We start from the raw sequence: 27,656 nt of genomic DNA, 5'->3' as shown, positions 1-27,656 counted from the left end.
ATAGGTGTACAGAGGCACATTATCAGCAACCATCACTCCTGTGTTCCAATGGCACGTTGTGTTAGCTAATCCAAGTTGATCATTTTAAAAGGCTAATTGATCACTAGAAAACCCTTTTGAAATTATGTTAGCACAGCTGAAAACTGTTGTCCTGATTAAAGAAGCAATAAAACTGGCCTTCTTTAGACTAGTTGAGTATCTGGAGCATCTTCATTTGTGGGTTCGATTACAGGCTCAAAATAACCAGAAACAAAGACCTTTCTTCTGAATCTCGTCAGTCTATTCTTGTTCTGAGAAATGAAGGCTATTCCATGCGAGAAATTCCCAAGAAACTGAAGATCTCGTACAACGCTGTGTACTACTCCCTTCACAGAACAGCACAAATTGGCTCTAACCAGAATAGAAAGAGGAGTGGGAGGCCCCGGTGCACAACTGAGCAAGAGAACACGTACATTGGAGTGTCTAGTTTGAGAAACAGATGCCTCATAAGTCCTCAACTGGCAAATGTATTAAATAGTACCCGCAAAACACCAGTCTCAACGTCAATAGTGAAGAGGCGACTCCAGGATGCTGGCCTTCTAGGCAGAGTTGCAAAGGAAAAGCCATATCTCAGACTGGCCAATAAAAAAAAAGAAATTAAGATGGGCAAAAGAACACAGACACTTTAGCTGCTACTATATCACATATATCACATGAAGAGACCCTTCTCTCAGACCTCTTACCCATTGTTCTTCTGGGTCATTCCTCTGTCACACACTGATCTTTACACCTTACACCTTGCCTCTGCCGTCACTGATTAGAGTCGCATGTCCATAAAACACACAGAAATAACTATTTATCTACACCTGATGGATTGACAGGAAACCCATTCTTTACCATAATGAACGGCCCCTGTAAATAAGCTGTGGCCCTTTTAACCCACAGTGTGGAGAGAGCTCCGTCTTGCGACATTGACTGGAAAGATTTCTATGTTCTGTCAATGATCAACAAGGAAGTGAATTGTCTTGGTGAACAGACCTCCACGCCGGCCACAGGTTAAACGCTGACCTCGGCCCCCGAACAGAAAGGAAGGAACCTTCTGCTGTAGCTACATTCTGCAGGTCGCTCCATGATGGGACTCCCTGAGAGTCAGTCTTTCCACTGTGTGTGTTGTATGTTATGGACTGTATGTGCAAGCATGCCGGTGTGTGTTTGTGTTAGTGTGAGTGTTTTGTGCACGCTTGTGCCTGTGTCTGTGTGAGAGAGAGTGTGTGTGTGTGTGTGTGTGTGTGTGTGTGTGTGTGTGTGTGTGTGTGTGTGTGTGTGTGTGTGTGTGTGAGAGAGAGTGTGTGTTTGTGTTTCCTTCTTCCTTTGCTAACAATGCAGCTCAGGAAATGTCAGGATAAAGACTACCAGGGTGTGTATCTCAGTTCAGTTTGTGTTACTAGAGGGACTATAGCACAGTCCTCATGAGCCCCAGGCAAGCCTAATTGCATATTCTGGACCTTACCGGGTTCTGGACCTAAGAGAGGTAGTGGCCGTCCTATTGAAAGCTCTGCTATGTCCTTCTAGCTGGTGAGTGCACTGTTAACCACATTGGAACTGGAAGCGGGTCGTGGATTTGACTCCCTCTTCAGAGGGCTGTGTTCAGTTGGGTCCGGGATTTGACTTTCTATTGAGGGCTGTGTTCAGTTGGGTCAGGGATTTGACTCTCTCTTGAGGGCTGTGTTCAGTTGGGTCAGGGATTTGACTCTCTTGAGGGCTGTGCTCAGTTGGGTCAGGGATTTGACTCTCTTGAGGGCTGTGTTCATTTGGGTCAGGGATTTGACTCTCTCTTGAGGGCTGTGTTCAGTTGGGTCAGGGATTTGACTCTCTCTTGAGGGCTGTGTTCAGTTGGGTCAGGGATTTGACTCTCTCTTGAGGGCTGCGTTCAGTTGGGTCAGGGATTTGACTCTCTCTTGAGGGCTGCGTTCAGTTGGGTCAGGGATTTGACTCTCTCTTGAGGGCTGCGTTCAGTTGGGTCAGTGATTTGACTCTCTCTTTAGGGCTGCGTTCAGTTGGGTCAGGGATTTGACTCTCTCTTGAGGGCTGCGTTCAGTCGGTAAACAATGTGGGACAAACTGCAGCACGGTCTTAAGCATTTCGCTACTCCCGCAATAACATCTGCTAAACATGTTGTATGTGACAAATACAATTTGATTTGATTTTAATCCAATGTTTTAGACGATGGCTTTCTATGTGCAGATAAGCAACAGGGGATGTTAGTGATTGGATATTGAGATACTCTGTGCTTTTCTTTGTGATTTTTCTTTGAAGTAAACAAAATAAGGACTCAACATGGTACAAGTAAAGGACATTTATTGAAGATTGTGTCACTGGACAGTTTATCTAATTTAGTGTAATCCGATCTGTGCATATTATATCACTCTCAATATTTGAGTTTAATAATGTTCAATTTACATTTTCAAATTGTTCTTACTAATTTCATCTGGAGCCACTCACGTTTATGTTGTACAGACATACAGTACATGGAACAAAGGGCTTAGTGGGTTGTCAACATGTTTGCAGCACACACTTCAGTCAGTGCTAGTAGTATCTAATAGCTCAAGGCCTTACTGACTACTACTTTTCTCAGTTGCCAACATTGGGTTACAGAAGCCATTTTTCACCACCTCTAACCTGTAATTTGAAGTATTTTCCATGACTGGAAAAGACCGCAAATAGCATTTGTTGACTTAAACACTTGAGAAACTATTTATGGAACTCACTACCTGCCCAGGGGGTTCTAACAGAAGCTAATTTTAACAGTTAAAAGCTTATCTGTCAAAGGAAGTCGATGAGGAATTCCTGATTTGGACCTCTGTTAAAGTCAAGTGCTCAATCAAAGGCTTGACTGTGTTGTTTTAAAGCCATGGAGATAGAAGACACTGTATCTGGCTCTGTCGCTCTCCTTGGATGAAAGGCTCTTTTTTGAAAGGTCTGTGTCTCTGCTGTCCATGGCAACCTTCTCCAGCTCTGGAGTAAAGACCCCGTCATGGTTGAGTTGACATACAAAGACAGAGTTTTGCGCACTCAGAGAAACATTCAACTACTAAGTGGAGTGGGATTATGAATGAAGTTGTATTGAATTAATACTGTACACTCAGAAAAAACATTGCTATCTAGAACCAAAAAGGGTTCTTTGGCTGTTCCCGTAGGAGAACCCTTTGAAGAACCCCTTCAGATTCCAGTTAGGACCCTTTTGGGTTCCTCATAGATTTCTACCTGGAACCTAAAAGGGTTCTCCTACGGGGACAGCCGCAGAACCCTTTTGGAACCCTTTTTTCTAGGAGTGTGGGTGCATGATCCGATAGTTCAACGTTTTTGCTTTAGCAATGTTCACAGGTCTTTTAGGGATTTGCATGTCTTGTATTCCTGGTCGCAGTGCTTGCTGCGGACATAGAAGTCAACTTCTAGTTGAGTCAGGCACGCGTTCTGGTAGGTCTCATGGTATAGAGTGGAGCGTGTCTCCATCATCGTGGTGGGTAGGATGTCTGGCTACTGACGCGCAGTGGTGCGTAACAGAAAAGTGTACTGTCACAATAGCCACCTCTTGTGACCACTGTAGGTCGGCTAACCATATGGCTGACCGGCAAGTCAAAACAATAGCCCGGCTTTAACCCTGTGGTTAGTGTGGTATGCTGACTCATGACACGTCATGTGACCTTAATCCAAAAACAACAGCAAGGCCAGGTGACCTCACTTGCTGTCTGATGTTTCCATAGAACAACAACGATATATGATTAAAAAACATGTTGTATATGGTTTGGCAACACCATTTCCTTGATTGGTCAACACTGAATGGTAACAGATATTTTCTTATGATCACACACACACAATTTCTGTGACTTATGTACAGTGCGGTTAATATTGTAATGGAGATACATGTTGACGGTACTGTAGCCTACATGGTGTGATGACTTGCTTTACGATTACCTCAAACCTACTCTTTCTGTCTCTGTCTCTATCTCTCTCTATCCCTCTGTCTCTCTGTCTATCCCTCGGTCTCTCTCTCTCTCTTTCTAGCCCTCTGTCTGTCTGTCTGTCTGTCTGTCTGTCTGTCTGTCTGTCTGTCTGTCTGTCTGTCTGTCTCTCCCTCTCTCTTGCTCTCTCTCTCTATCCCTCCCTCTTTGTCTGTCTCTTTCTCTCGCTCTCTTTCTCTCTCTCTCTTCTCTCCTATTTAATGCGTACATTTCACTCTGGGAGGCGGCTGCAAGGCTAATGACTTTGCGTGCCCAGGGAAAGAAATAACTGCTGGGTTCAGAAGGAGTCTTTCTTCGACCCCCTTGGAGGTGACCCTGGAGCTTTCATTCCTCAGCCCTTAACCTCTGTTAGTACAGATTAAGGGAAGCCCTCATTCGATTCCCCCTTCCATCAGTGTCACAATGGTATAAAAAAAATATATACAAATTTGTACCTGGATCAAAGACGTATAAGGTTTTCAAAGTAGCAAAACACTTTAACAGTATTTACAATTCCCTAAAAGTTTTTTTTTAATGTTCATTAGAGTGTCACCTATGCCCTTATATTAGTTATATTCAAGAATAAAACCAATAATTCATTTTTTATTGTGATTCATATGAATGTACCCTAGTAAAATGTCATTCAGTTTAACACTTAAGTGTAAAAAAAATAAAAATAATTTGATGCCCATTTTTCATAATCACAAGGTTATATATCCATGCTTAGACTGGCAGAAATAAAACTACCCTGAAAAATGAAATTATTTTATTTTGAATACCACATATTTGATGTGTCACGGGTACAACTCAAAATCTAGGAACTTCATACAGGAGACCTTGGAACATCATACAGGAGACCTTGGAACATCATACAGGAGACCTTGGTACTTCATACAGGAGACCTTGGAACATCATACAGGAGATCTTGAAACTTCATACAGGAGATCTTGGAACATCATACAGGAGACCTTGGAACATCATACAGGAGATCTTGAAACTTCATACAGGAGATCTTGGAACATCATACAGGAGATCTTGAAACTTCATACAGGAGATCTTGGTACTTCATACAGGAGACCTTGGAACATCATACAGGAGATCTTGAAACTTCATACAGGAGATCTTGGTACTTCATACAGGAGATCTTGGTACTTCATACAGGAGATCTTGGTACTTCATACAGGAGATCTTGGTACTTCATACAGGAGATCTTGGAACTTCATACAGGAGATCTTGGAACATCATACAGGAGACCTTGAAACTTCATACAGGAGATCTTGGTACTTCATACAGGAGATCTTGGTACTTCATACAGGAGATCTTGGAACTTCATACAGGAGATCTTGGAACTTCATACAGGAAATCTTGGAACTTCAAACAGGAGACATTGGGACTTCATACAGGAGACATTGGGACTTCATACAGGAGACATTGGGACTTCATACAGGAGACATTGGGACTTCATACAGGAGACATTGGGACTTCATACAGGATACATTGGGACTTCATACAGGAGACATTGGGACTTCATACAGGAGACATTGGGACTTCATACAGGAGACATTGGGACTTCATACAGGAGACATTGGGACTTCATACAGGAGACATTGGGACTTCATACAGGAGACATTGGGACTTCATACAGGAGACATTAGGACTTTCTCTTCTTTCCAACTCTCTTATTTTTTTTTTTACAACTCCTCAGTTTGAGGAACAACACAGCCAATTAGGACTTCATTCAGTCAACAACATGGCCTGGACCACTTCAACCACTTCTGGGGACCCTCATCCAATCCTCAGTTCCCCCCTCTGTGTTGCTGGTCTCTCATGCCTGCCTAACGAGTGTAAATTAAATGGTGGGACAGAAGCCATTTTGGAATCTGCATGTCGTTTATCTTTCCCCACCAGGAAAAACGTTACGTTTCACGTGTTAAGGCTGCTGTATCACAGCATTGTGTACAATAGTTGGCCATGAAATCTGGGCATGCCTGAGGTGTAGCCTAGTCAGGGAATTAGGCTGTGATGTCACAGATTCCCAGGGGGCTATTGTGGTTCTTTGTGACACCCACTGGGAGTTGTGGGAGTAAATCGTAGGGATTAGTGGGATTTTGTTTGAGGGGTACGTCATTGTTCCCAAGCCACCCCTCTTAGCATTCTACCCCCAGACTCACTCCCCAATCTGCCCCACATTATACGTTCGCTGGCCCTATGTCACCCCTCATTCACCACTCACTCTCTCCAACAGAACAAAAGTAGAGTGTTTTATGTGGGATTCCAGTTTTGGATGGGGGAAAGGTTGGAATTAGTTTTGTCTTGTCGCTTGTGCAGAGGCATCTACCCGCCTACTTTAGATAGAGGTTGATTTCCGTCCTGTCGCGAAAAAAACAATGATAATTGTTTAATTTCATTACGACCGTAATTTTGATACGCATACACATTTTGCCAAGCTCTCAATTCTTAAAATGTCTTCCAGGATCAATAATGGGAGGGGAAGGGTTATTTGCGTACATTAATCACAGGCACTTTATTGAGAACCAGCAACATTCGGACAAAAGGGGTCTATGTTGTTTATACATGCTTATGGACTTCTTTTTTGCTTCCAATTTCACCCTGTCCACTGTAATTCATTTGGATGTAAACTGAGCTTTACGATTGCCTTTATAGAGGGCTTGGTTTGAAATGCTTTCCATTTAACTTCTTACGTCTGAGATCCTGTTAACGGGATCGATATTACAACAGCCAGTGGAAGTGCAGGGCGCCAAAATCAAACAACAGAAATCTCATCATTAAAATTCCTCAAACAAGTATTTTACACCATTTTAAAGATAAACTTGTTGTTAATCCCACCACAGTGTCCCATTTCAAAAAGGCTTTACGACAAAAGCATACCATGCGATTATGTTAGGTCAGCACCTAGTCACAGAAAAACACAGCCATATTTCCAGCGAAAGAGAGGAGTCACAAAAAGCAGAAATAGAGATAAAATGAATCACTAACCTTTGATGATCTTCATCAGATGACACTCATAGGACTTCATGTTACACAATACATGTATGTTTTGTTCGATAAAGTTCATATTTATATCCAAAAATCTCAGTTTACATTGGCGCGTTATGTTCAGTAATGTTTTGCTTCCAAAACATCCGGTGATTTTGCAGAGAGCCACATCAATTTACAGAAATGTAATCATAATAAACATTGATAAAAGATGCAAGTGTTATGCATGGAACTTTAGATAAACTTCTCCTTAATGCAACCGCTGTGTCAGATTTCAAAAAAGCTTTACCGAAAAAGCACACCATGCTATAATCTGAGTAGAGCGCTCAGAGACCAAAATAAGCCATACAGATACCCGCCATGTTGTGGAGTCAACAGAAGTCAGAAATAGCATTATAAATATTCACTTACCTTTGATGATCTTCATCAGAATGCACTCCAAGGAATCCCAGTTCCACAATAAATGTTTGTTTTGTTCGATAAAGTCCATAATTTATGTCCAAATACCTCCTTTTTGTTCACAAATCCAAATTCACGACGCGAAGGCCAGACGAAAAGTCAAAGAATTCTATTACAGTTCATAGAAACATGTCAAAGGATGTATAGAATCAATCTTTAGGATGTTTTTAACATAAATCTTCAATAATGTTTCAACTGGAGAATTCCTTTGTCTTTAGAAAGGAAAAAGAACGCAGCTACCTCTCCCGGGCGCACGCCTGACTGAGCTCATGGCATTCTGCCAGACCTCTTCATCAAACAGCTCTTTTTCTTTCCCCCTCACAGTAGAAGCCTGAAACAAGGTTCTAAAGACTGTTGACATCTAGTGGAAGCCTTAGGAAGTGCAATATGACCCCATAGACACTGTATATTGGATAGGAAAAGACTTTAAAACCTACAAACCTCAGATTTCCCACTTCATGGTTGGATTTCTTCTCAGGTTTTTGCCTGCCATATGAGTTATGTTATACTCACAGACATCATTCAAACAGTTTTAGAAACTTCAGAGTGTTTTCTATCCAAATCTACTAATAATATGCATATCTTAGCTTCTGGGCCTGAGGAGCAGGCAGTTTACTCTGGGCACCTTATTCATCCAAGCTACTCAATACTGCCCCCAGCCATAAGAAGTTAAACAGTGATGTGTGGAGTGTATGGGGGTCTTTAACTAGCCTGAGTATGCAAAACAAACCACATTATGTCAATGGAGCCCACCGTCACCTCGCCACTCTTGTATTGGCAGGTGGATTATAGGGGAAAATTGTCACGCCTGCTCACGCTTTCCCTCACTGGCGCTCGAGGGCACACCTGTCCCCGTCATTACGCACGCATCAGCGCTCATTGGACTCACCTGGACTCCTTCACATTTTGATTGCCATCCCTATATCTGTCTGTTTCCTCTTTTTCCTCCCCATGTCAGCATTATTATCATTTCCGTTTCCCCTGTCCAGACGCTGTCCGTATTCTGTTCCTGCCCGCGGTTATTAAATGTTCACTCCCTGTACCTGCTTCTCGTCTCCAGCGTCCATCCTTACAAAAATAGGATCTCGTGGTGCACTTTGTCACCGGAAGGTCCTAAATGAGTCACTGTGTATAGACACTTAAGGGGCTTGGGAAAAACTATTTAAGGAAACTGGACGAGTGAATTCCTTGTCTGGGTGGTCTTGACTTCTCTCGGTGGTTGTAGTGTTAAGGATACATGGAATAGTTGCTGTTTGCTCTGAATTACCATCTCCTTTCAGAGGTACGGATGATTGCGATGACCAGTCAGTTAGCATCCAGCTATGCTTCACCCACCAAACTACCAGCTGTGACCACACCTCTCCATCTTCTTCCAAAACACAATCATCCACTTCCTTCCACATTCTCCCTGGAACAATGGCCCCCCAATTCCACCAGCCTCTAGCCCAGTTTCCCAGAACAGGCTTGGCTTTACCTCAGCTAAAGTGAAACTCTGTGTCCAGAACCCATTGTCTTCCCACTCTGGAGAGACAGGAAGTGTGCAGCATTCAACAGGTCGTCCTGTTCCCTTCTCCTACACCTCTCTCTGTCTCCTCAGCAGCGTTGAGCGATCGCTCCTATCGCAGGCCCTGATTGCATCGCATTTCACCACCTGATGTAGATCAGTAGTCTCCAGTTGTACATCCTGGGATGTAGTCAGTGATGTCAGTGATGCAGCTGATGTCAGTGATGCAGCTGTAGTCAGTGATGCAGCTGTAGTCAGTGATGCAGCTGTAGTCAGTTATGTCAGTGATGCAGCTGTAGTCAGTGATGCAGCTGTAGTCAGTGATGCAGCTGTAGTCAGTGATGCAGCTGTAGTCAGTTATGTCAGTGATGCAGCTGTAGTCAGTGATGCAGCTGTAGTCAGTGATGCAGCTGTAGTCAGTGATGCAGCTGATGTCAGTGATGTAGCTGATGTCAGTGATGCAGCTGATGTCAGTGATGCAGCTGATGTCAGTGATGTAGCTGATGTCAGTGATGCAGCTGTAGTCAGTTATGTCAGTGATGCAGCTGATGTCAGTGATGCAGCTGTAGTCAGTGATGTCAGTGATGCAGCTGTAGTCAGTTATGTCAGTGATGCAGCTGTAGTCAGTGATGCAGCTGTAGTCAGTGATGCAGCTGTAGTCAGTGATGCAGCTGTAGTCAGTTATGTCAGTGATGTCAGTGATGCAGCTGTAGTCAGTGATGCAGCTGTAGTCAGTGATGTCAGTGATGCAGCTGTAGTCAGTGATACAGCTGATGTCAGTGATGCAGCTGTAGTCAGTGATGCAGCTGATGTCAGTGATGCAGCTGTAGTCAGTTATGTCAGTGATGCAGCTGTAGTCAGTGATGCAGCTGTAGTCAGTGATGCAGCTGTAGTCAGTGATGCAGCTGTAGTCAGTGATGCAGCTGTAGTCAGTTATGTCAGTGATGCAGCTGTAGTCAGTGATGCAGCTGTAGTCAGTGATGCAGCTGTAGTCAGTGATGCAGCTGTAGTCAGTGATGTCAGTGATGCAGCTGATGTCAGTGATGCAGCTGTAGTCAGTGATGTCAGTGATGCAGCTGATGTCAGTGATGCAGCTGTAGTCAGTGATGCAGCTGTAGTCAGTGATGCAGCTGTAGTCAGTGATGCAGCTGTAGTCAGTTATGTCAGTGATGCAGCTGTAGTCAGTGATGCAGCTGTAGTCAGTGATGCAGCTGTAGTCAGTGATGCAGCTGATGTCAGTGATGCAGCTGATGTCAGTGATGTAGCTGATGTCAGTGATGCAGCTGTAGTCAGTTATGTCAGTGATGCAGCTGATGTCAGTGATGCAGCTGTAGTCAGTGATGTCAGTGATGCAGCTGTAGTCAGTTATGTCAGTGATGCATCTGTATTCAGTGATGCAGCTGATGTCAGTGATGCAGCTGTAGTCAGTGATGCAGCTGATGTCAGTGATGCAGCTGTAGTCAGTTATGTCAGTGATGCAGCTGATGTCAGTGATGCAGCTGTAGTCAGTGATGCAGCTGTAGTCAGTGATGCAGCTGATGTCAGTGATGCAGCTGTAGTCAGTTATGTCAGTGATGCAGCTGATGTCAGTGATGCAGCTGTAGTCAGTTATGTCAGTGATGCAGCTGATGTCAGTGATGCAGCTGATGTCAGTGATGCAGCTATAGTCAGTGATGCAGCTGTAGTCAGTGTTGCAGCTGCAGTCAGTGATGTCAGTGATGCAGCTGCAGTCAGTGATGTCAGTGACTACAGCTTCATCACTGACGTCACTGACTACAGCTGCATCACTGACTGTAGCTGTAGTCAGGTTCCTACCAGTACCTCCATATAGGCTGTCTAGTATCTAGTCTTGGAGGGCTGTAGTGTCTGCCAAGTTCTTCCATGCCTCAGCAATTCATTGATTACAATGAGCTGAGTCTCAGCAATATATTACATTATAGGCGACATCTGCTGATTTCAAAGCATCAGTGAAAACTTCCCCAATCACCTTGTCCTAATTCCATCAAATCATTTGCAGTGATGCAAGCTCTTAAGACCATATGTGTGCAATCCAGGTGCTGTGTCTTCAAGTTATGGCAGAGCTGGCCTCAAATAGTACAGTATTGGAAATCTTTCTGAGACATCTTTGTAAGCATACTCAGACCAAAGCGCAGCGCGATATCGGTTCGACATCTTATTATTATAAGAGAACCGAACAAAAAAACAATAAAGAATACATGACACGTGATGCTCACGCAGTGCTCACAGGCGGCTACACAAAAACAAGATCCCACAAAACATAGTGGGGAAATGGCTTCCTAAATATGATCCCCAATCAGAGACAACGATAAACAGCTGCCTCTGATTGAGAACCATACCAGGCCAACATAGAAATAAAACACCTAGATGATAACACCCCCGCTAGTCACACCCCGACCTAACCAAAATAGAGAATAAAAAGGCTCTCTATGGTCAGGGCGTGACACTGTGTATGTTTGCTTTAGCCTACCTGGACTCTATAGCAGGGATCAGCAACTAGATTCAGCAGTGGGATGGTCGGGGACCAGCACATAATTACAAATCATTTGTAGACAGCAAGTTTTCCCTCAACAAGCCCAAACAGATATACTATTTGACTAAAACATAATAATTTCAAATCTTGCTTACATTTGTAGATGTTCACGTGTCTCTATATGTGTGGAAATACTTGGGAACAGATTTCCTAAATTAAAATCACCTGGAGCTAATTTCATGGTGTTTTTACAGTCTTTCATATCCAACAATGAAAATTACAAAAAAGAATAACTTGGGGGGCCAAATAAAACCATCCGTGGTTGGGGAACCGTGCTCTATAGGCTCTTTAGTGCAAGGCAACATCTACTAGACCCTTATTCCATAGCTAATCAGAAACCACATGACACCTCCCCACCCAACTAAAGTGCTGATGAATGACATGAGCTAATAGCCACAGAATGTCTCCGATAATTGACTGAGATTTCCTGGCTGTAGATTTCCTGGGTTTTAAAAGAAGATAAGTTTGACATAAGCTGAGGGCTTTGTCAGTTGAACTTGTCTCCGGTTGCCTCGGAATGCAAGTGATTAAACAGAACTGGATCCCTGAGAAAGAGAGCGAAAAAAGGCCTCTTTGAAACTACAGAGCTCGTTGAAAAGACTGGTCCGTGTCTGCCAGTGACTTGCAGCACAGACTGCGGAGAGTTGTTGCATGTGGGGAGCGAAGTATGGGGAAACGTAAGTGCAACGTATGGCGTAAAGTTTTCTGGGTGTATTTATTAGTATTATTGTGGTGGTCTTTCCCTCTGGTGAGGGAGGTCTGGTACAGAGGCATGTCCCTCTCCCTCTCTGCTCCCCATAGGAGCCTGTTCTTCAAAGCCAGAGAGAGCAGGAGAAAACGTGCACACACATGTGAGCCTGAACCCAGGGAGGGTGTGTCTGTATCGTTTTACACGGATGGGAGTCAGGAGGTAGAACAAGTGGGAGGGGGGACTTCCTCTATCCGTCAAAAAGTGAGCTCAGCCCTATCCACTGGCCTATAGGCTCTGAGCCAAGAGGAAGCCTAGCATAGCAGAGTACCAAGAGGAGTCCTAGTATAGCAGAGTACCAAGAGGAGTCCTAGTATAGCAGAGTACCAAGAGGAGTCCTAGTATAGCAGAGTACCAAGAGGAGTCCTTGTATAGCAGAGTACCAAGAGGAGTCCTGCGATAGCAGATGAGTCCTGCGATAGCAGATGAGTCCTAGGATAGCAGATGAGTTCTAGGATAGCAGATGAATCCTAGGGTAGCAGATGAGTTCTAGGATAGCAGATGAATCCTAGGGTAGCAGATGAGTCCTAGGATAGCAGATGAGTCCTAGGGTAGCAGATGAGTCTTAGGATAGCAGATGAGTCCTAGGATAGCAGATGAATCCTAGGATAGCAGATGAGTCCTAGGGTAGCAGATGAGTCCTAGGATAGCAGATGAGTCCTAGGGTAGCAGATGAGTCCTAGGGTAGCAGATGAGTCCTAGGATAGCAGATGAGTCCTAGGATAGCAGATGAGTCCTAGGATAGCAGATGAGTTCTAGGATAGCAGATGAGTTCTAGGATAGCAGATGAGTTCTAGGATAGCAGATGAATCCTAGGATAGCAGATGAGTCCTAGGGTAGCAGATGAATCCTAGGATAGCAGATGAGTCCTAGGGTAGCAGATGAGTCCTAGGATAGCAGATGAGTCCTAGGGTAGCAGATGAGTCCTAGGATAGCAGATGAGTCCTAGGATAGCAGATGAGTCCTAGGATAGCAGATGAGTTCTAGGATAGCAGATGAGTTCTAGGATAGCAGATGAGTTCTAGGATAGCAGATGAGTCCTAGGATAGCAGATGAGTCCTAGGATAGAAGATGAGTTCTAGGATAGCAGATGAGTCCTAGGATAGCAGATGAGTCCTAGGATAGCAGATGAGTTCTAGGATAGCAGATGAGTCATAGGATAGCAGATGAGTCCTAGGATAGCAGATGAGTCCTAGGATAGCAGACGAGTCCTAGGATAGCAGATGAGTCCTAGGATAGCAGATGAATCCTAGGATAGCAGATGAATCCTAGGATAGCAGATGAGTTCTAGGATAGCAGATGAGTCTTAGGATAGCAGATGAGTCTTAGGATAGCAGATGAGTCCTAGGATAGCAGATGAGTCCTAGGATAGCAGATGAGTTCTAGGATAGCAGATGAGTTCTAGGATAGCAGATGAGTTCTAGGATAGCAGATGAGTTCTAGGATAGCAGATGAGTTCTAGGATAGCAGATGAGTTCTAGGATAGCAGATGAGTTCTAGGATAGCAGATGAGTTCTAGGATAGCAGATGAGTCTTAGGATAGCAGATGAGTCCTAGGATAGCAGATGAGTCCTAGGATAGCAGATGAGTCCTAGGATAGCAGATGAGTTCTAGGATAGCAGATGAGTTCTAGGATAGCAGAGTACCAAGAGGAGTCCTGGTATAGCAGAGTACAACAAGTATTATGTATTGTCCTCTTGTTTAATTCAGTCTGAGAAACCTCCTTCTTTTATAGCTGTTACACCAATCTCTCAGTGCTGAGCCGTGAGTTTCCCTGTGTGTCTTCCATCCATGTTCCTGTTTATCTTTGTCCCTGTGTGTCTTCCATCCATGTTCCTGTTTATCTCTGTCCCTGTGTGTCTTCCATCCATGTTCCTGTTTATCTCTGTCCCTGTGTGTCTTCCATCCATGTTCCTGTTTATCTCTGTCCCTGTGTGTCTTCCATCCATGTTCCTGTTTATCTCTGTCCCTGTGTGTCTTCCATCCATGTTCCTGTTGGGGAGAGCTGAAGAGCTGGGGAGAGCTGAAGACCACTGGGGAGCACTGGGGAGAGCTGAAGACCACTGGGGAGAGCTGAAGACCGCTGGGGAGCGCTGGGGAGAGCTGAAGACCACTGGGGAGAGCTGAAGACCGCTATGGAGCGCTGGGGAGAGCTGAAGACCACTGAGGAGAGCTGGGGAGAGCTGAAGACCGCTGGGGAGCGCTGGGCAGCGCTGGAGACCACTGGGGGCGCTGGGGAGAGCTGAAGACCACTGGGGAGAGCTGAAGACCGCTGGGGAGCACTGAAGACCACTGGGAGAGCTGGGGAGAGCTGAAGACCACTAGGGAGAGCTGGGGATAGCTGAAGACCACTGGGGAGCGCTGGGGAGAGCTGAAGACCACTGGGGAGAGCTGAAGACCACTTGGGAGCGCTGAAGACCACTGGGGAGCGCTGAAGACCACTGGGGAGAGCTGAAGACCACTGGGGAGAGCTGGGGAGAGCTGAAGACCACTGGGGAGAGCTGAAGTGCACTGGGGAGCGCTGGGGAGAGCTAAATACCACTGGGGAGAGCTGGGGGGAGCTGAAGACTACTGGGGAGCGCTGGGGAGAGCTGAAGACCACTGGGGTGAGCTGAAGACCGCTGGGGAGCGCTGAAGACCACTGGGGAGAGCTGGGGAGAGCTGAAGACCACTTGGGAGCGCTGAAGACCACTGGGGAGCGTTGAAGACCACTGGGGAGAGCTGAAGACCGCTGGGGAGCGCTGGGGAGAGCTGAAGACCACTGGGGAGAGCTGAAGACCACTGGGGAGAGCTGAAGATCACTGGGGAGTGCTGGGGAGAGCTGAAGACCACTGGGGAGCGCTGAAGACCACTGGGGAGAGCTGAAGACCACTAGGGAGAGCTGGGGAGAGCTGAAGACCCCTGGGGAGAGCTGAAGACCACTAGGGAGAGCTGGGGAGAGCTGAAGACCACTGGGGAGAGCTGAAGATCACTGGGGAGCGTTGGGGAGAGCTGAAGACTGCTAGGGAGCGCTGGGGAGAGCTGCGGAGCGCTAAGGACCACTGGGGGGAGCTAGGTAGTCAGGGGTTGATCTGATGGTGTAAAGGGGTTAATCATAGCTGTCCTGCTGATGGCTTTGTCCTCACTCTGTCCTTGCATATCTTAGCCGTCTGGGGACGTTGTTGTGCTCTGTGTGTGTGTGTGTGTGTGTGTGTGTGTGTGTGTGTGTGTGTGTGTGTGTGTGTGTGTGTGTGTGTGTGTGTGTGTGTGTGTGTGTGTGTGTGTGTGTGTGTGTGTGTGATAGAATATTTAACAAACCCTTGTTTTGGCCCTGTTTTGTAGTCATGCAGCCTAATGAGACTTAGATATAGTAAATGTCCACCAGGGGTCACTGTTTTAGATTCCAACTGTCATACAAAGTAGCCTATGAGTGAGGAAAAGCTATTTTGAGAAAGTTGTCTGTTGAGTTTCAGTTGATAACATAATATTTCAGTCATATTGACAAACACATTCAATCACCTTATATGAATAAATTATGCCATTTACATTTATTTATGTATTAGTGGAGATTGAGACCATTCCCCCATGTTGCCGCAGGGACAGTGATTTAGAGAGACCCGTGAAATGGTTTGACAATGTTTTGCTGGCGAGGCCCACTTTTTCTAGTTCGAGGCTATGCCTGTTTTCCCAAGGGTGCATCGTTATGGCGTAATGTTTAGATCCAAAGTCGTTGACCCTTGACCCTGTGGAATTCTGTTGGTGCTGTCCCACAAGGATTAAGTTAAAGATTGTCCCTAACAAACCTGAGTTCAAATACTATTTGAAATCATTTCAAATACTTTATCTGTGGTTGATTGAGTTTGCCTGCCACAATGGAACGAACAGAATAGTCACAAAACTGCAAACCCCGCCCATATGGCACTCTAGGACTTGAACGATTTCAAAATAGTATTTGGGTGTCTGGTCTGGGATCAGAGCTCTTCCACACCACTGTGAAGTAAACAAACGGAACCTTTACCCCAGTAACCCACATTGGGGGTAAACAGGAGTCACTATAGATGGTAACAGGAGAAGGTTAGAGAGGGGCGTTGTTCTAATCGCCCTGACATTACACGAGGACAACTAATCTCTATCAGAGAAAGTAGACACATAGTATTAAACTGACTCAACCCCGATCCTTTCCATACCTCATGTTATTCCGTGTGTTTCAGAGGATCAGTTTGAGCGAGGCTTTTCTGTTGATTATTGTATTCTATTCAAAATCGCTAATCTTGATCACATAATGAGTAGTTATTTGTGATGTAAGGTGATTTGTAGATCAGTGATTACGCACACTCATAGTAGTCGATCTTAAACACGCACAATAATCTGGTATTTACCATGGTTTCCCCTTTCTCTGCTGCCACAGCGACCCCAAACTCCTCCAATGTAGGGTATTGTGTTCGAGTATTGTTTGTGCTGTTATCTTGCCCTAAACTGAAGAAAAACCCCACGTGTATTTAACCTATTGACAGTAACGCTGTTGCTCACATAAAATTATTTATTTAAAACGTGCAACAAAACAAACCTTCTGCCGCCGTCCCATCATGCATTGTGAGAGTATAGTGTATTTGATGGGAGAAGGAGGAGGAGAGGAAATCCGACTGAAAGACTGCCGGGCACGGTGATTATAGAGGAAAGGAATACTGTTTTGAATAGAAAGGTCAAACTGTCATCATCGAGATTGTGCACTCTGTCTCCCCCCCTCACCTGGTTCACCTCTAAAGAGAGGCTGAGAGAAAACACCAGGGGATTAGTCCTCGTTCACTGCTTTGTGTGTGTGTGTGTGTGTGTGTGTGTGTGTGTGTGTGTGTGTGTGTGTGTGTGTGTGTGTGTGTGTGTGTGTGTGTGTGTGTGTGTGTGTGTGTGTGTGTGTGTGTGTGTGTCTTTGCTTGTATGTGAATGATGTGAGTGTGTGTACCAGTGAAAGATGAACAGGGGAGACTAGAGAGACTTGGGCTAAGGTGGGCCTTTGATGACCGCTGAGAACTTAGTGAAGCAGTGTTGCTTCCCAGTCCTGCTGTGTTCTATCTCTACGGTACGGGGTCAGGGTCTTTTCGCTTTTAGAGGGGGGCTCTTTCGTGGTACTATTGTGGCCTTCAAAGAAAAGTGTAAAAGCAATGCATCTCCTTGGCCTGGTGCTGGGAAGAAGTGAACCGGGTGAGACCGCTACGCAGAAGAGATTTTCAGTCAAGAGTTTGATGGGATATGTGGGGACGCAGGATGGTCTGAGATGGGGACGTGCAGGGAGTGAGAATGGTCCACACAGTCAATCAGAGTTGAAATAAGTAGGAGAGTGGAAATGAGTGAGAGAGGGTCAGGGAGAGGGAGAGAGAGAGAGGGGACGGGGGGGGGGGGGACGGAGAGGGGGAAGGGGAAGGAGAGGTAGAAAGAGGGAGAGAGAGAGAGGGGGGGGGGAGAGGGGGAAGGAGAGGTAGAAAGAGAGAGAGAGCACAGACATGAGTGAGCACAGTTAGCAAGGGAAAACCAGGGAGCGAGGGATGGGGGAGGTGAGGGGGGAGGGGAGGGTTCAAGGAATGAATGACATTAAGAATGAAGAGAGAGGAGAGGGGGTCGAGAGAGGAGAGGGGCGGGAGTCTAAGAGAGGAAGGGATGAAGAATAAACGGAACCCCCTTTCTAGACACCTCCCCCTTTGCTCCCGGGGAGAAGAGCAGCCTGACCCCAACAAGCTTTGTGAAAGTTCCCTCAGTGGAGGGAAAGAGAGACGGAGAGAGAGACACGGGAGAAGGGAGAGAGCGAGGACAGGCACCGATAAAAATAAGAGTGGGGGAAAGGAAAGAGAGAGAGAGGACAAAGTTTTTGTAATAAAAAAAAATATATATATATATATATTTTTTTTATCCCTTTTTCCTCCCCAATTTTGTGGAATCCAATTGGTAGTTACAGTCTTGTCTCATCGCTGCATCTCCCGTACGGACTCAGGAGAGGTGAAGGTCAAGAGCCGTGCGTCCTCTGAAACGAGGAAGGACAAAGTTGAGTTGAGAGGCAGTCAGAGATAGACTGAGGAAGAGAGATAGAGAGAGAGAGAGAGAGAGAGAGCAGGGAATCAAGTAAGCAAGTAAGAGATATACTGCAAGCGTCTCAGCTCTTCCCTGACGTGTCATGGATTTGCGGTGCTGGATAGCCCTCCTGTTTGGACTAGTTGGGAATCAGGAGTAGCAGCAGCAACAGCTTCCACCCGAAGGAAGGAAAGATGCCTTCTGTGTCTCTCAGCCTGCCCGTTGCCCTAGCCGGGCGAGCCCGCACCTGGGTCTGCCTCTCCTGCATGTTCTGGGTGAGCAGTGTGTGTGGGATGTTTGTCTGTGGTGTCTGTGTGGTGTGGTGTGTTTGTGGTGTGGTGTCTGTGTGGTGTGTGTGTGTGTGTGTGTGGTGTCTGTGTGTTTGGTGGTCTGTTTTCGTGAGTCGTCATCTCCAGGTAAATCTACATGTCGGGTGGTCCACCCATTCAAGTGGAATGGGGGTTTGAGGGTCTGTTGGGTGGTCTGCAATCCCAATGGGGAGCCAGGGTGCTGGAGTGTTGGGAGATAAAGAGGGGGAAACTTCAGACAGAGAAGTTGAGAGGGATGATTGTTTTCTCTTAATCTCTCTACCCTTTCTTTAAAAGCACTGTTCTGTCCTCCCTCTCTCTCTCTCTCTCTCTCAGCCTGTTTGTGTGTCTCTCTCTCTCTCTCTCTCTCTCTCTCTCTCTCTGTCTTCTCTCTCAGCCTGTTTGTGTGTGTCTCTCTCTGTCTCTCTCTCACTGTCTCTCTCTCACTGTGTCTGTCTGTCTGTATGTCTGTCTGTCTGTCTCTCTCTCTCTTTCTCTCAACCAGTCTCTCTCTCTCTCTCTCTCTCTCTCTCTCTCTCTCTCTCTCTCTCTCTCTCTCTCCTCTCTCTCAGCCTGTCTGTGTGTCTCTCTCTCTATGTGTGTTTGTCTCTGTCTGTCTGTCTCTCTGTCTGTCTGTCTGTCTGTCTGTCTGTCTGTCTGTCTGTCTGTCTGTCTCTCTCTCTCTCTCTCTCTCTCTGTCTTTCTCTCAACCACTCTCTGTCTCTCTCTGTCTCTGTCTCTCTGTCTTTCTCTCTCTCTCTCTCTGTCTCTCTCTGTCTCTCTCTCTCACACTCTCTCTCTGTCTCTCTCCCTGTCACTGTCTGTCTCTCTGTCTCTCTCACTCTTTCACTCTCTCTCTCTTTCTGTCTCTCTCTCTCTCACACTCTCTCTGTCTCTCTCTCAGCCTCTCTGTCTCTTACTGGCTTAGACACAAAGCTATTTTTGCTCTCTTGTATAATTGAATCAGCTGTGTGTTTTTCTCTCAGCGAGAGGTTTATGTCTGTGTGTGCTTTCTGAGCTATGTTGTGGTCTGATCATGTGTTGAGAATGTCCGTATGTTCGGAAATATGAACATGTGCACAAAGAGGTGTGGCTTTGGTCTGAGGGGTGTGGCCTTGGTTCGAAGGGTGTGGCTTTGGTTAGAGGGGTGTGGCTTTGGTCCGAGGGGTGTGGCTTTGGTCCGAGGGGTGTGTTTCACATTTGTGAATGATGTTTTAGATGTTCTTCTCAGTACTCATCTTGTTTCCCTTTTCTTTCATCAGTGATGTTAAAGAACTGACAGGTGAAAATCAAGTCTCGAAGCCATGTCCACCATACTGGTAGTCTGTGTTTTCAGATCTGCCCACAGATACTTTTTTCATACTATTGCGACACAGCCTTGATGTGACCGTCCCTTGGTCCAGCACTGCACCACTGTCAAACTACTGTCAAACTTAGGAGGTTACTGGATAAACCTAACTGACCCATTTGATTAGTTGATCAGCAATCTTTCCTTTAGGGGAGGGAGATTGTTAATGGACACCAAAGCCCCCCAACTAATCTCCTAGTCACTAATTGACTGCATTCGGAGGCTGTATAACAACTTACTTCAGGGTAATCTAATTAAACTTGCCCCAGCAACGTTCACACTCTCTACCCAGTCTATGTATCAGTACCTCAAAGTCATTCTGGGATTTTATTTCACAATTTTTGTTAATTAAGTCATAAGTTAAGAAGGTATGTTTATAATTGTTCACGGATCCCTCCGGAACTTTCATTACACACACCTGTCCCCTATTCCCACGGATTTTATTTGTATATATGTGCCCTTTGGTTTCCATTGGGCGATCGATTATTGTTACAATGTCCGTTGGTGTGAGCGAGTACCTGTGCTGTGTGTTTCGGCTTTGGTGCCCTTGTGGATTGCTCAGATGATTACGGGTCTCGTCCCGTGTGTTAATCATTGTGCGCGTGTGTTATTTATTCGAGGTACTCTTCGCTCTTTTGTTTTGAGTTTCTACCCTGTGTTTTGTTACGTGTTTGTTTGGTCTTCGTCCCCGTTGCCTTTACACGTCACGCCGTAATTTGAGTGAGAAATAAATAACTCTATTACACATTCCTACGCCCATCTCCCAAATCATTTATGCCAGCGTATCAATAAAACACAGTACCTGTCAAAAGTTTGGACACACCTACTCATTCAAGGGTTTTTCTTTATTTTTTTTACTATTTTCTACATTGTACAATAATAGTGAAGACATCTAAACTATGAAATTACACATATGGAATTATGTAGTAACCAAAAAAGTGTTAAACTAATCTAAATATATTTTATATTTGAGATTCTTCAAAGTAGACTCAAAGTAGCCGTGATGACAGCTTTGCACATTCTTGTTATTCTCTCAACCAGCTTCACCTGGAATGCTTTTCCAATAGTCTTGAAGGAGTTCACACATATGCTGAGCACTTGTTGGCTGCTTTTCCTTCACTCTGCGGTCCAACTCATCCCAAATCATTTCAATTGAGTTGAGGTCGGGTGATTGCGGAGGCCAGGTCATCTGATGCAGCAGGGTAAAATAGCCCTTATCAAATCAAATGGTACTTGTCACATGCACCGAATACAACAGGTGTAGACCTTACAGTGAAATGCTTACTTACAAGCCCTTAACCCACAATGCAGTTTTAAGAAAAATACCCAAATAAAGTAACAAATAAATAAAGAGCAGCAGTAAAACAACAATTAACAAATGTCTTAAAGTAATGAGGGACTGTTTGCCTTTGTTTATTTGAGTGGTTTTTGCCATAACATGGACTTGGTCTTTTACCCCTACCTTGTCATAACACAACTTTTTTGTTTACTTCATGATACCATATGTGTTATTTCATAGTTTTGATGTCTTCAGTAATATTCTACAATGTAGAAAATAGTAAAAATTAAGAACTTTTCACTGGTACTGTGTATATATATATATATATATATATATATATATATATATATATATATATATATATATATATATATATATATATATATATATGTGAAGGTTTCCAGTCTTTTCTGGTCAAGTCAATGAAGTGGAGTTTAAGCTGAGGTGGCTGGCAAACCCGGCATCTCAAGAGTGAGAGCCACAGTGACAAGTGATGTGTTCTCAGCTGCAGAAGCAGTTACTGTCTAGTGAAGGGAGATACAGGAAACAGACCTCCTCAATGAACCAGACGGGCTCTATCTGCTAGCCAAGAACAAAAAGGAGCCCCCCACCACCCGAAAGCCCAGGAAGTCTGCACGGTCTTGGCTGTATTGACATTTTCCAGCTACAGACAAACATAAATTACTTTAGGAAAATAAATGACATGAAATGACAATCAAGACACAGGAAATTAAGTCCTGGAAGACACTGGCCAAGTGGAAGGTCAAAGTGAGCATGGGATGGCATAAAAGGGAGTGAAAGAAGACTAAGGAAGAGGACAACATGGAAACCTAAGATGCCAATCTCAGGATGTTCTTCTTCAAAACACTCTTGTGAATTATTGATGAGATCCTAATGGGTTTAGGGCCAGTGATAAACAAATCAAGTGTCCTCTAAAAAGGGTTGAAAATATGCCAGGAAGCATCACCTTATCAGTGAGGGTCATTGCTGTAGAAGTATTTTCTGGGCTAGCTGACTGAAAGAGTATACAGTGGAAGTCGTATGTTTACATACACTTAGGTGGATGTAGTCATTAAAACTCGTTTTTCAACCACTCCACAAATTTCTTGTAAACAAACTATAGTTTTGGCAAGTCGGTTAGGACATCTACTTTGTGCATGACACAATTCATTTTTCCAACAATTGTTTACAGACAGATTATTTCAAATATAATTCACTGTATCACAATTCCAGTGGGTCAGAAGATTACATACACTAAGTTGACTGTGCCTTTAAACAGCTTGGAAAATTCCAGAAAATGATGTTATGGCTTTAGAAGCTTCTGATAGGCTAATTAACATCAATTGGCTAATTTGAGTCAATTGGAGGTGTACCTGTGGATGTATTTCAAGCCCTACCTTCAAACTCAGTGCCTCTTTGCTTGACATCTTTGGAAAATCAAAAGTAATCAGTCAAGATCTCAGAAAAAAAATTGTAGACTTCCACAAGTCTGGTTCATCCTTGGGAGCAATTTCCAAAGGTACCAGGCCAGAAATCTGTACAAACAATAGTACACAAGTATAAACACCATGGGACCACGAAGCCGTCATACCGCTCTGGAAGGAAACGCGTTCTGTCTCCTAGAGATTAACGTAATGGCAGCATCATGTTGTGGGGGAGCATCATGTTGTTTCATCTTTCGCTTTTCCAGCATGCCTCCTCCATTTCATCAGTCCCTTTTCCAGCATGCCTCCTCCATTTCATCAGTCCCTTTTCCAACATGCCTCCTCCATTTCATCTTTCCCTTTTCCAGCATGCCTCCTCCATTTCATCTTTCCCTTTTCCAGCATGCCTCCTCCATTTCATCTTTCCCTTTTCCAGCATGCCTCCTCCATTTCATCTTTCCCTTTTCCAGCATGCCTCCTCCATTTCATCTTTCCCTTTTCCAGCATGCCTCCTCCATTTAATCAGTCCCTTTTCCAGCATGCCTCCTCCGTTTCATCTTTCCCTTTTCCAGCATGCCTCCTCCATTTAATCAGTCCCTTTTCCAGCATGCCTCCTCCATTTCATCTTTCCCTTTTCCAGCATGCCTCCTCCATTTCTTCAGTCCCCTTTCCAGCATGCCTCCTCCATTTAATCTTTCCCTTTTCCAGCATGCCTCCTCCATTTCATCAGTCCCTTTTCCAGCATGCCTCCTCCATTTCATCTTTCCCTTTTCCAGCATGCCTCCTCCATTTCATCTTTCCCTTTTCCAGCATGCCTCCTCCATTTCATCTTTCCCTTTTCCAGCATGCCTCCTCCATTTCATCTTTCCCTTTTCCAGCATGCCTCCTCCATTTCATCTTTCCCTTTTCCAGCATGCCTCCTCCATTTCATCAGTCCCTTTTCCAGCATGCCTCCTCCATTTCATCTTTCCCTTTTCCAGCATGCCTCCTCCGTTTCATCTTTCCCTTTTCCAGCATGCCTCCTCCATTTCATCTTTCCCTTTTCCAGCATGCCTCCTCCATTTCTTCAGTCCCCTTTCCAGCATGCCTCCTCCATTTAATCAGTCCCTTTTCCAGCATGCCTCCTCCATTTCATCTTTCCCTTTTCCAGCATGCCTCCTCCGTTTCATCTTTCCCTTTTCCAGCATGCCTCCTCCATTTCATCTTTCCCTTTTCCAGCATGCCTCCTCCATTTCTTCAGTCCCCTTTCCAGCATGCCTCCTCCATTTAATCAGTCCCTTTTCCAGCATGCCTCCTCCATTTCATCTTTCCCTTTTCCAGCATGCCTCCTCCATTTCTTCAGTCCCCTTTTCCAGCATGCCTCCTCCATTTCATCTTTCCCTTTTCCAGCATGCCTCCTCCATTTCATCTTTCCCTTTTCCAGCATGCCTCCTCCATTTCATCTTTCCCTTTTCCAGCATGCCTCCTCCATTTCTTCAGTCCCCTTTCCAGCATGCCTCCTCCATTTCATCTTTCCCTTTTCCAGCATGCCTCCTCCATTTCTTCAGTCCCCTTTTCCAGCATGCCTCCTCCATTTCTTCAGTCCCCTTTCCAGCATGCCGTTTCTCCGTTTCATCTTTCCTGAGCGTTTTCAATCGGATACATACTGTATCTCAGAGTTCCACTGCGCACTGCAAGTTTCCTTCTTAGCCCATGATGCATCAGTGGAGCGGAAAAGATGAAACTCTGAACGGCGTTCAGAAGGGAATACGGCCACTCCTTCTCACTACATAAAAGGGTATTTAAGCTCCTGTTCATGTGATTTATGGGAGTAGTGAAGCTTTGTGTGTCCATTCCAGCCACCACCCCCCATCCAACCCCCTTTTTAACCCCTAATAGGCTAATTAACATCAATTGGCTAATTTGAGTCAATTGGAGGTGTACCTGTGGATGTATTTCAAGCCCTACCTTCAAACTCAGTGCCTCTTTGCTTGACATCTTTGGAAAATCAAAAGTAATCAGTCAAGATCTCAGAAAAAAAATTGTAGACTTCCACAAGTCTGGTTCATCCTTGGGAGCAATTTCCAAAGGTACCAGGCCAGAAATCTGTACAAACAATAGTACACAAGTATAAACACCATGGGACCACGAAGCCGTCATACCGCTCTGGAAGGAAACGCGTTCTGTCTCCTAGAGATTAACGTAATGGCAGCATCATGTTGTGGGGGAGCATCATGTTGTGGGGGAGCTTTTCTGCAGGAGGGACTGGTGCACTTCACAAAATAGATGGCATCATGACGAAGGAAAATTATGTTGATATTTTGAAGCAACATCTCAAGACATCAGTCAGGAATTTAAAGCTTGGTCGCAAATGGGTCTTCCAAATGGACAATGACCCCAAGCATACTTCCAAAGTTGTGGCAAAATGGCTTAAGGACAACAAAGCCAAGTTATTGGAGTGGCCATCACAAGCCATGACCTCAATCCTATAGACAATTTGTGGGCAGAACTGAAAATGCGTGTGCGAGCAAGGAGGCCTACAAACCTGACTCAGTGACACCAGCTCTGTCAGAAGGAATGGGCCAAAATTCACCCAACTTATTGTGGGAAGCTTGTGGAAGGCTACCCGAAACGTTTTACCCAAGTTAAACAATTTAAAGGCAATGCTACCAAATACTAATTGAGTGTATGTCAACTTCTGACCCACTGGGAATGTGATGAAAGAAATAAAAGCTGAAATTAATCATTCTCTCTACTATTATTCTGACATTTCAAATTCTTAAAATAATATAACTGACCTAAAACAGGGATTTCTTACTAGGATTAAATGTCAGGAATTGTGAACAACTGAGTTGAAATGTATTTGGCTAAGGTGTATGTAATTTTCCGACTTCAAATGTACGATGCTTTTGCACCCACTACAGAAAAATAACTTATTTCTGCCCCAAAATATGATTTGTCAGTTGTATATTCCCTCCGCGGTACTCTATTATCCTCAATGGTACCGATTGCAGTTGTTAATACCCTGTGACATCATCGGTTTAAGTGCTCTCCTACACATGGGACTGTGCTAACTAGGTTAGGCACATGGTAGAAATATCGAAAGACTAATCAGAAGACAAAGAACAAAACCTATAATCTCAACTTCAAGTCCAATGTGTACTGAGTTAAAGAGGATTTGTACTAGTGCATTGATGACCACTTCTACCGATAGGCGTGGGTTTTAGAGGGATTTGAAAGTAAACATTTCTTGCAGCCAAAAACCTCTGGTGTTGTTGTTGCATAGACACTTCAGAGAGTGCCATGAGCCAAAGCTAATATTGACCGTTGGCTAAACCTTCAAGCTGTCAAAGAGTTCAAATAGCTTAATGGTAAGATCAATGTCCCCTCCCCAATATCAGAAATATTTTCACATGCCCCCTTCTCTTGCGCTGTGGAATATATTGAACACTCTACCCCACATATAGTTAAGTAGTGTTAACGACCACAAATAACAATAACTGTAGCAACCCTGGGTTTATTATAGTGGATATGGACTTCAGCATGCTTTTCTGGCACAGTCGATGCCACGCAGTGCTACGGGCCAGAAGGTTGAGGGTTAGCCGACCACCACAGACGAGCTCACTCTCACTTCCTGTTTCATTGCACTATGATAAATTATTATTTACATAAGTATTCAGACCCATTGCAATGAGACTCTAAATTGAGGTCAGGTGCATCCTGTTTCCATTGATCATCCTTGCGATGCTTCTACAACTTGATTGGAGTCCACCTGTGGTCAATTCAATTGATTGGACATGATTTGGAAAGGCACACACTTGTCTATATAAGGTCCCACAGTTGACAGTACATGTCAGAGCAAAACCAAGCCATGAGGTCGAAGGAATTGTCCGTAGAGCTCTGAGACAGGATTATGTCAAGTCACAGATCTGAGGAAGGACACCAAAATAATTCTGCCACATTGAAGGTCCCCAAGAACACAGTGGCCTCCATCATTCTTAAATGGAAGAAGTTTGGAACCACCAAGACTCTTCCTAGAGCTGATCACAGGGCCAAACTGAGGAATCGGGGGAGAAGGGCTTTGGTCAGTGAGGTGACAAAGAACCCAATGGTCACTCTGAAAGCGGTCCAGTTCCTCTGTGGAGATGGGAAAACCATCCAGAAGGACAACCATCTCTGCAGCACTCCACCAGTTAGACAGAAGCCACTCCTCAGTAAAAGACACATGACATCCCACCTGGAGTTTCCCAAAAGACACCTGAAGGACTCTCAGACCAGGATAAACAAGATTCTCTTGTCTGATAAAACCAACATTGAACTCTTTGGCCTGAATGCCAAGCGTCACGTCTGGAGGAAACCTGGTAGACTATATTGTCACTATGAATGGTGGATAGAGGGCAGGATAGACAGTTAAACTGGTAGACTATATTGATCTGTATCATTAATCATGTATATATTAAAAGTTACCGCACTGAAAAGTGTAGTGCAAAAGGGAAGTACCAGAACACCTTGATTTATGGGAGGAGCATGCACGCAGATTAGGGCATTTGGATAGGGTGGAAGAAAATATAAAGTAAAACCTGCAAAAAAAGTGAACGTAAATCTGGCACTACCCTCCCAAAATACCACACAACCCTCCCCAAAGCAATTTTTTTTCAAATTTTGACAACCCCCCCCCCCCCCCCCCCAGTAAATGTTGATCTGTCCCTAACCTATGCTGAAACATGTGGCCAGGACATTACAGTCAGTCTTCTCAGTGCAAGTCCAGGCTCATGCTTGGGGTTGCAGTGGTCTGTCTCAAAGGCCCCAGTCTGGGGTACACACATGGCAGAAACCTTACTCTAGAAATGCACAAAAACCTAGGCTGAATTAAGCATTGGTGTCCATGGGTGTTTTGACTTAAACATTTCTGTTCTAGGTGTCTAACTTAAGCTAAAATGTGGAGTTCAGATGAATCGGCACCAGATTATATGTTGTGTTCTTTTATGACCAGAGTTACAGGAAGATAAGTATTCTAAGGTGCATTCTCTAGTTTTAGTC

At 44.7% G+C, this 27,656-nt stretch overlaps 1 protein-coding gene across 4 annotated transcripts in view; it reads left to right on the top strand.

Annotated features, from left to right (window-relative positions):
- LOC129820836 (tensin-1-like) overlaps positions 1 to 27,656 on the top strand; it is a 310,756-nt gene that overhangs the window by 57,077 nt on the left and 226,023 nt on the right. Inside the window, exon 1 of one of the 4 annotated variants that reach the window (XM_055877853.1) lies at positions 17,962 to 18,553. The exons of the other annotated variants lie outside the window; for them this stretch is intronic. Within the exon in view, the coding sequence (XP_055733828.1) occupies positions 18,473 to 18,553 (81 nt within the window). The 5' untranslated portion in view covers positions 17,962 to 18,472. Of the gene's footprint in view, positions 1 to 17,961; positions 18,554 to 27,656 lie in introns of those variants that run through there. 4 annotated transcript variants of the gene reach the window in all.

Source organism: Salvelinus fontinalis, chromosome 23, assembly GCF_029448725.1.
Source record: "Salvelinus fontinalis isolate EN_2023a chromosome 23, ASM2944872v1, whole genome shotgun sequence".
Lineage (NCBI taxonomy): Eukaryota > Metazoa > Chordata > Actinopteri > Salmoniformes > Salmonidae > Salvelinus > Salvelinus fontinalis.
The sequence above is the reverse complement of the archived record's forward strand: the minus strand, read 5'-3'. Positions and strand labels throughout refer to the sequence as shown.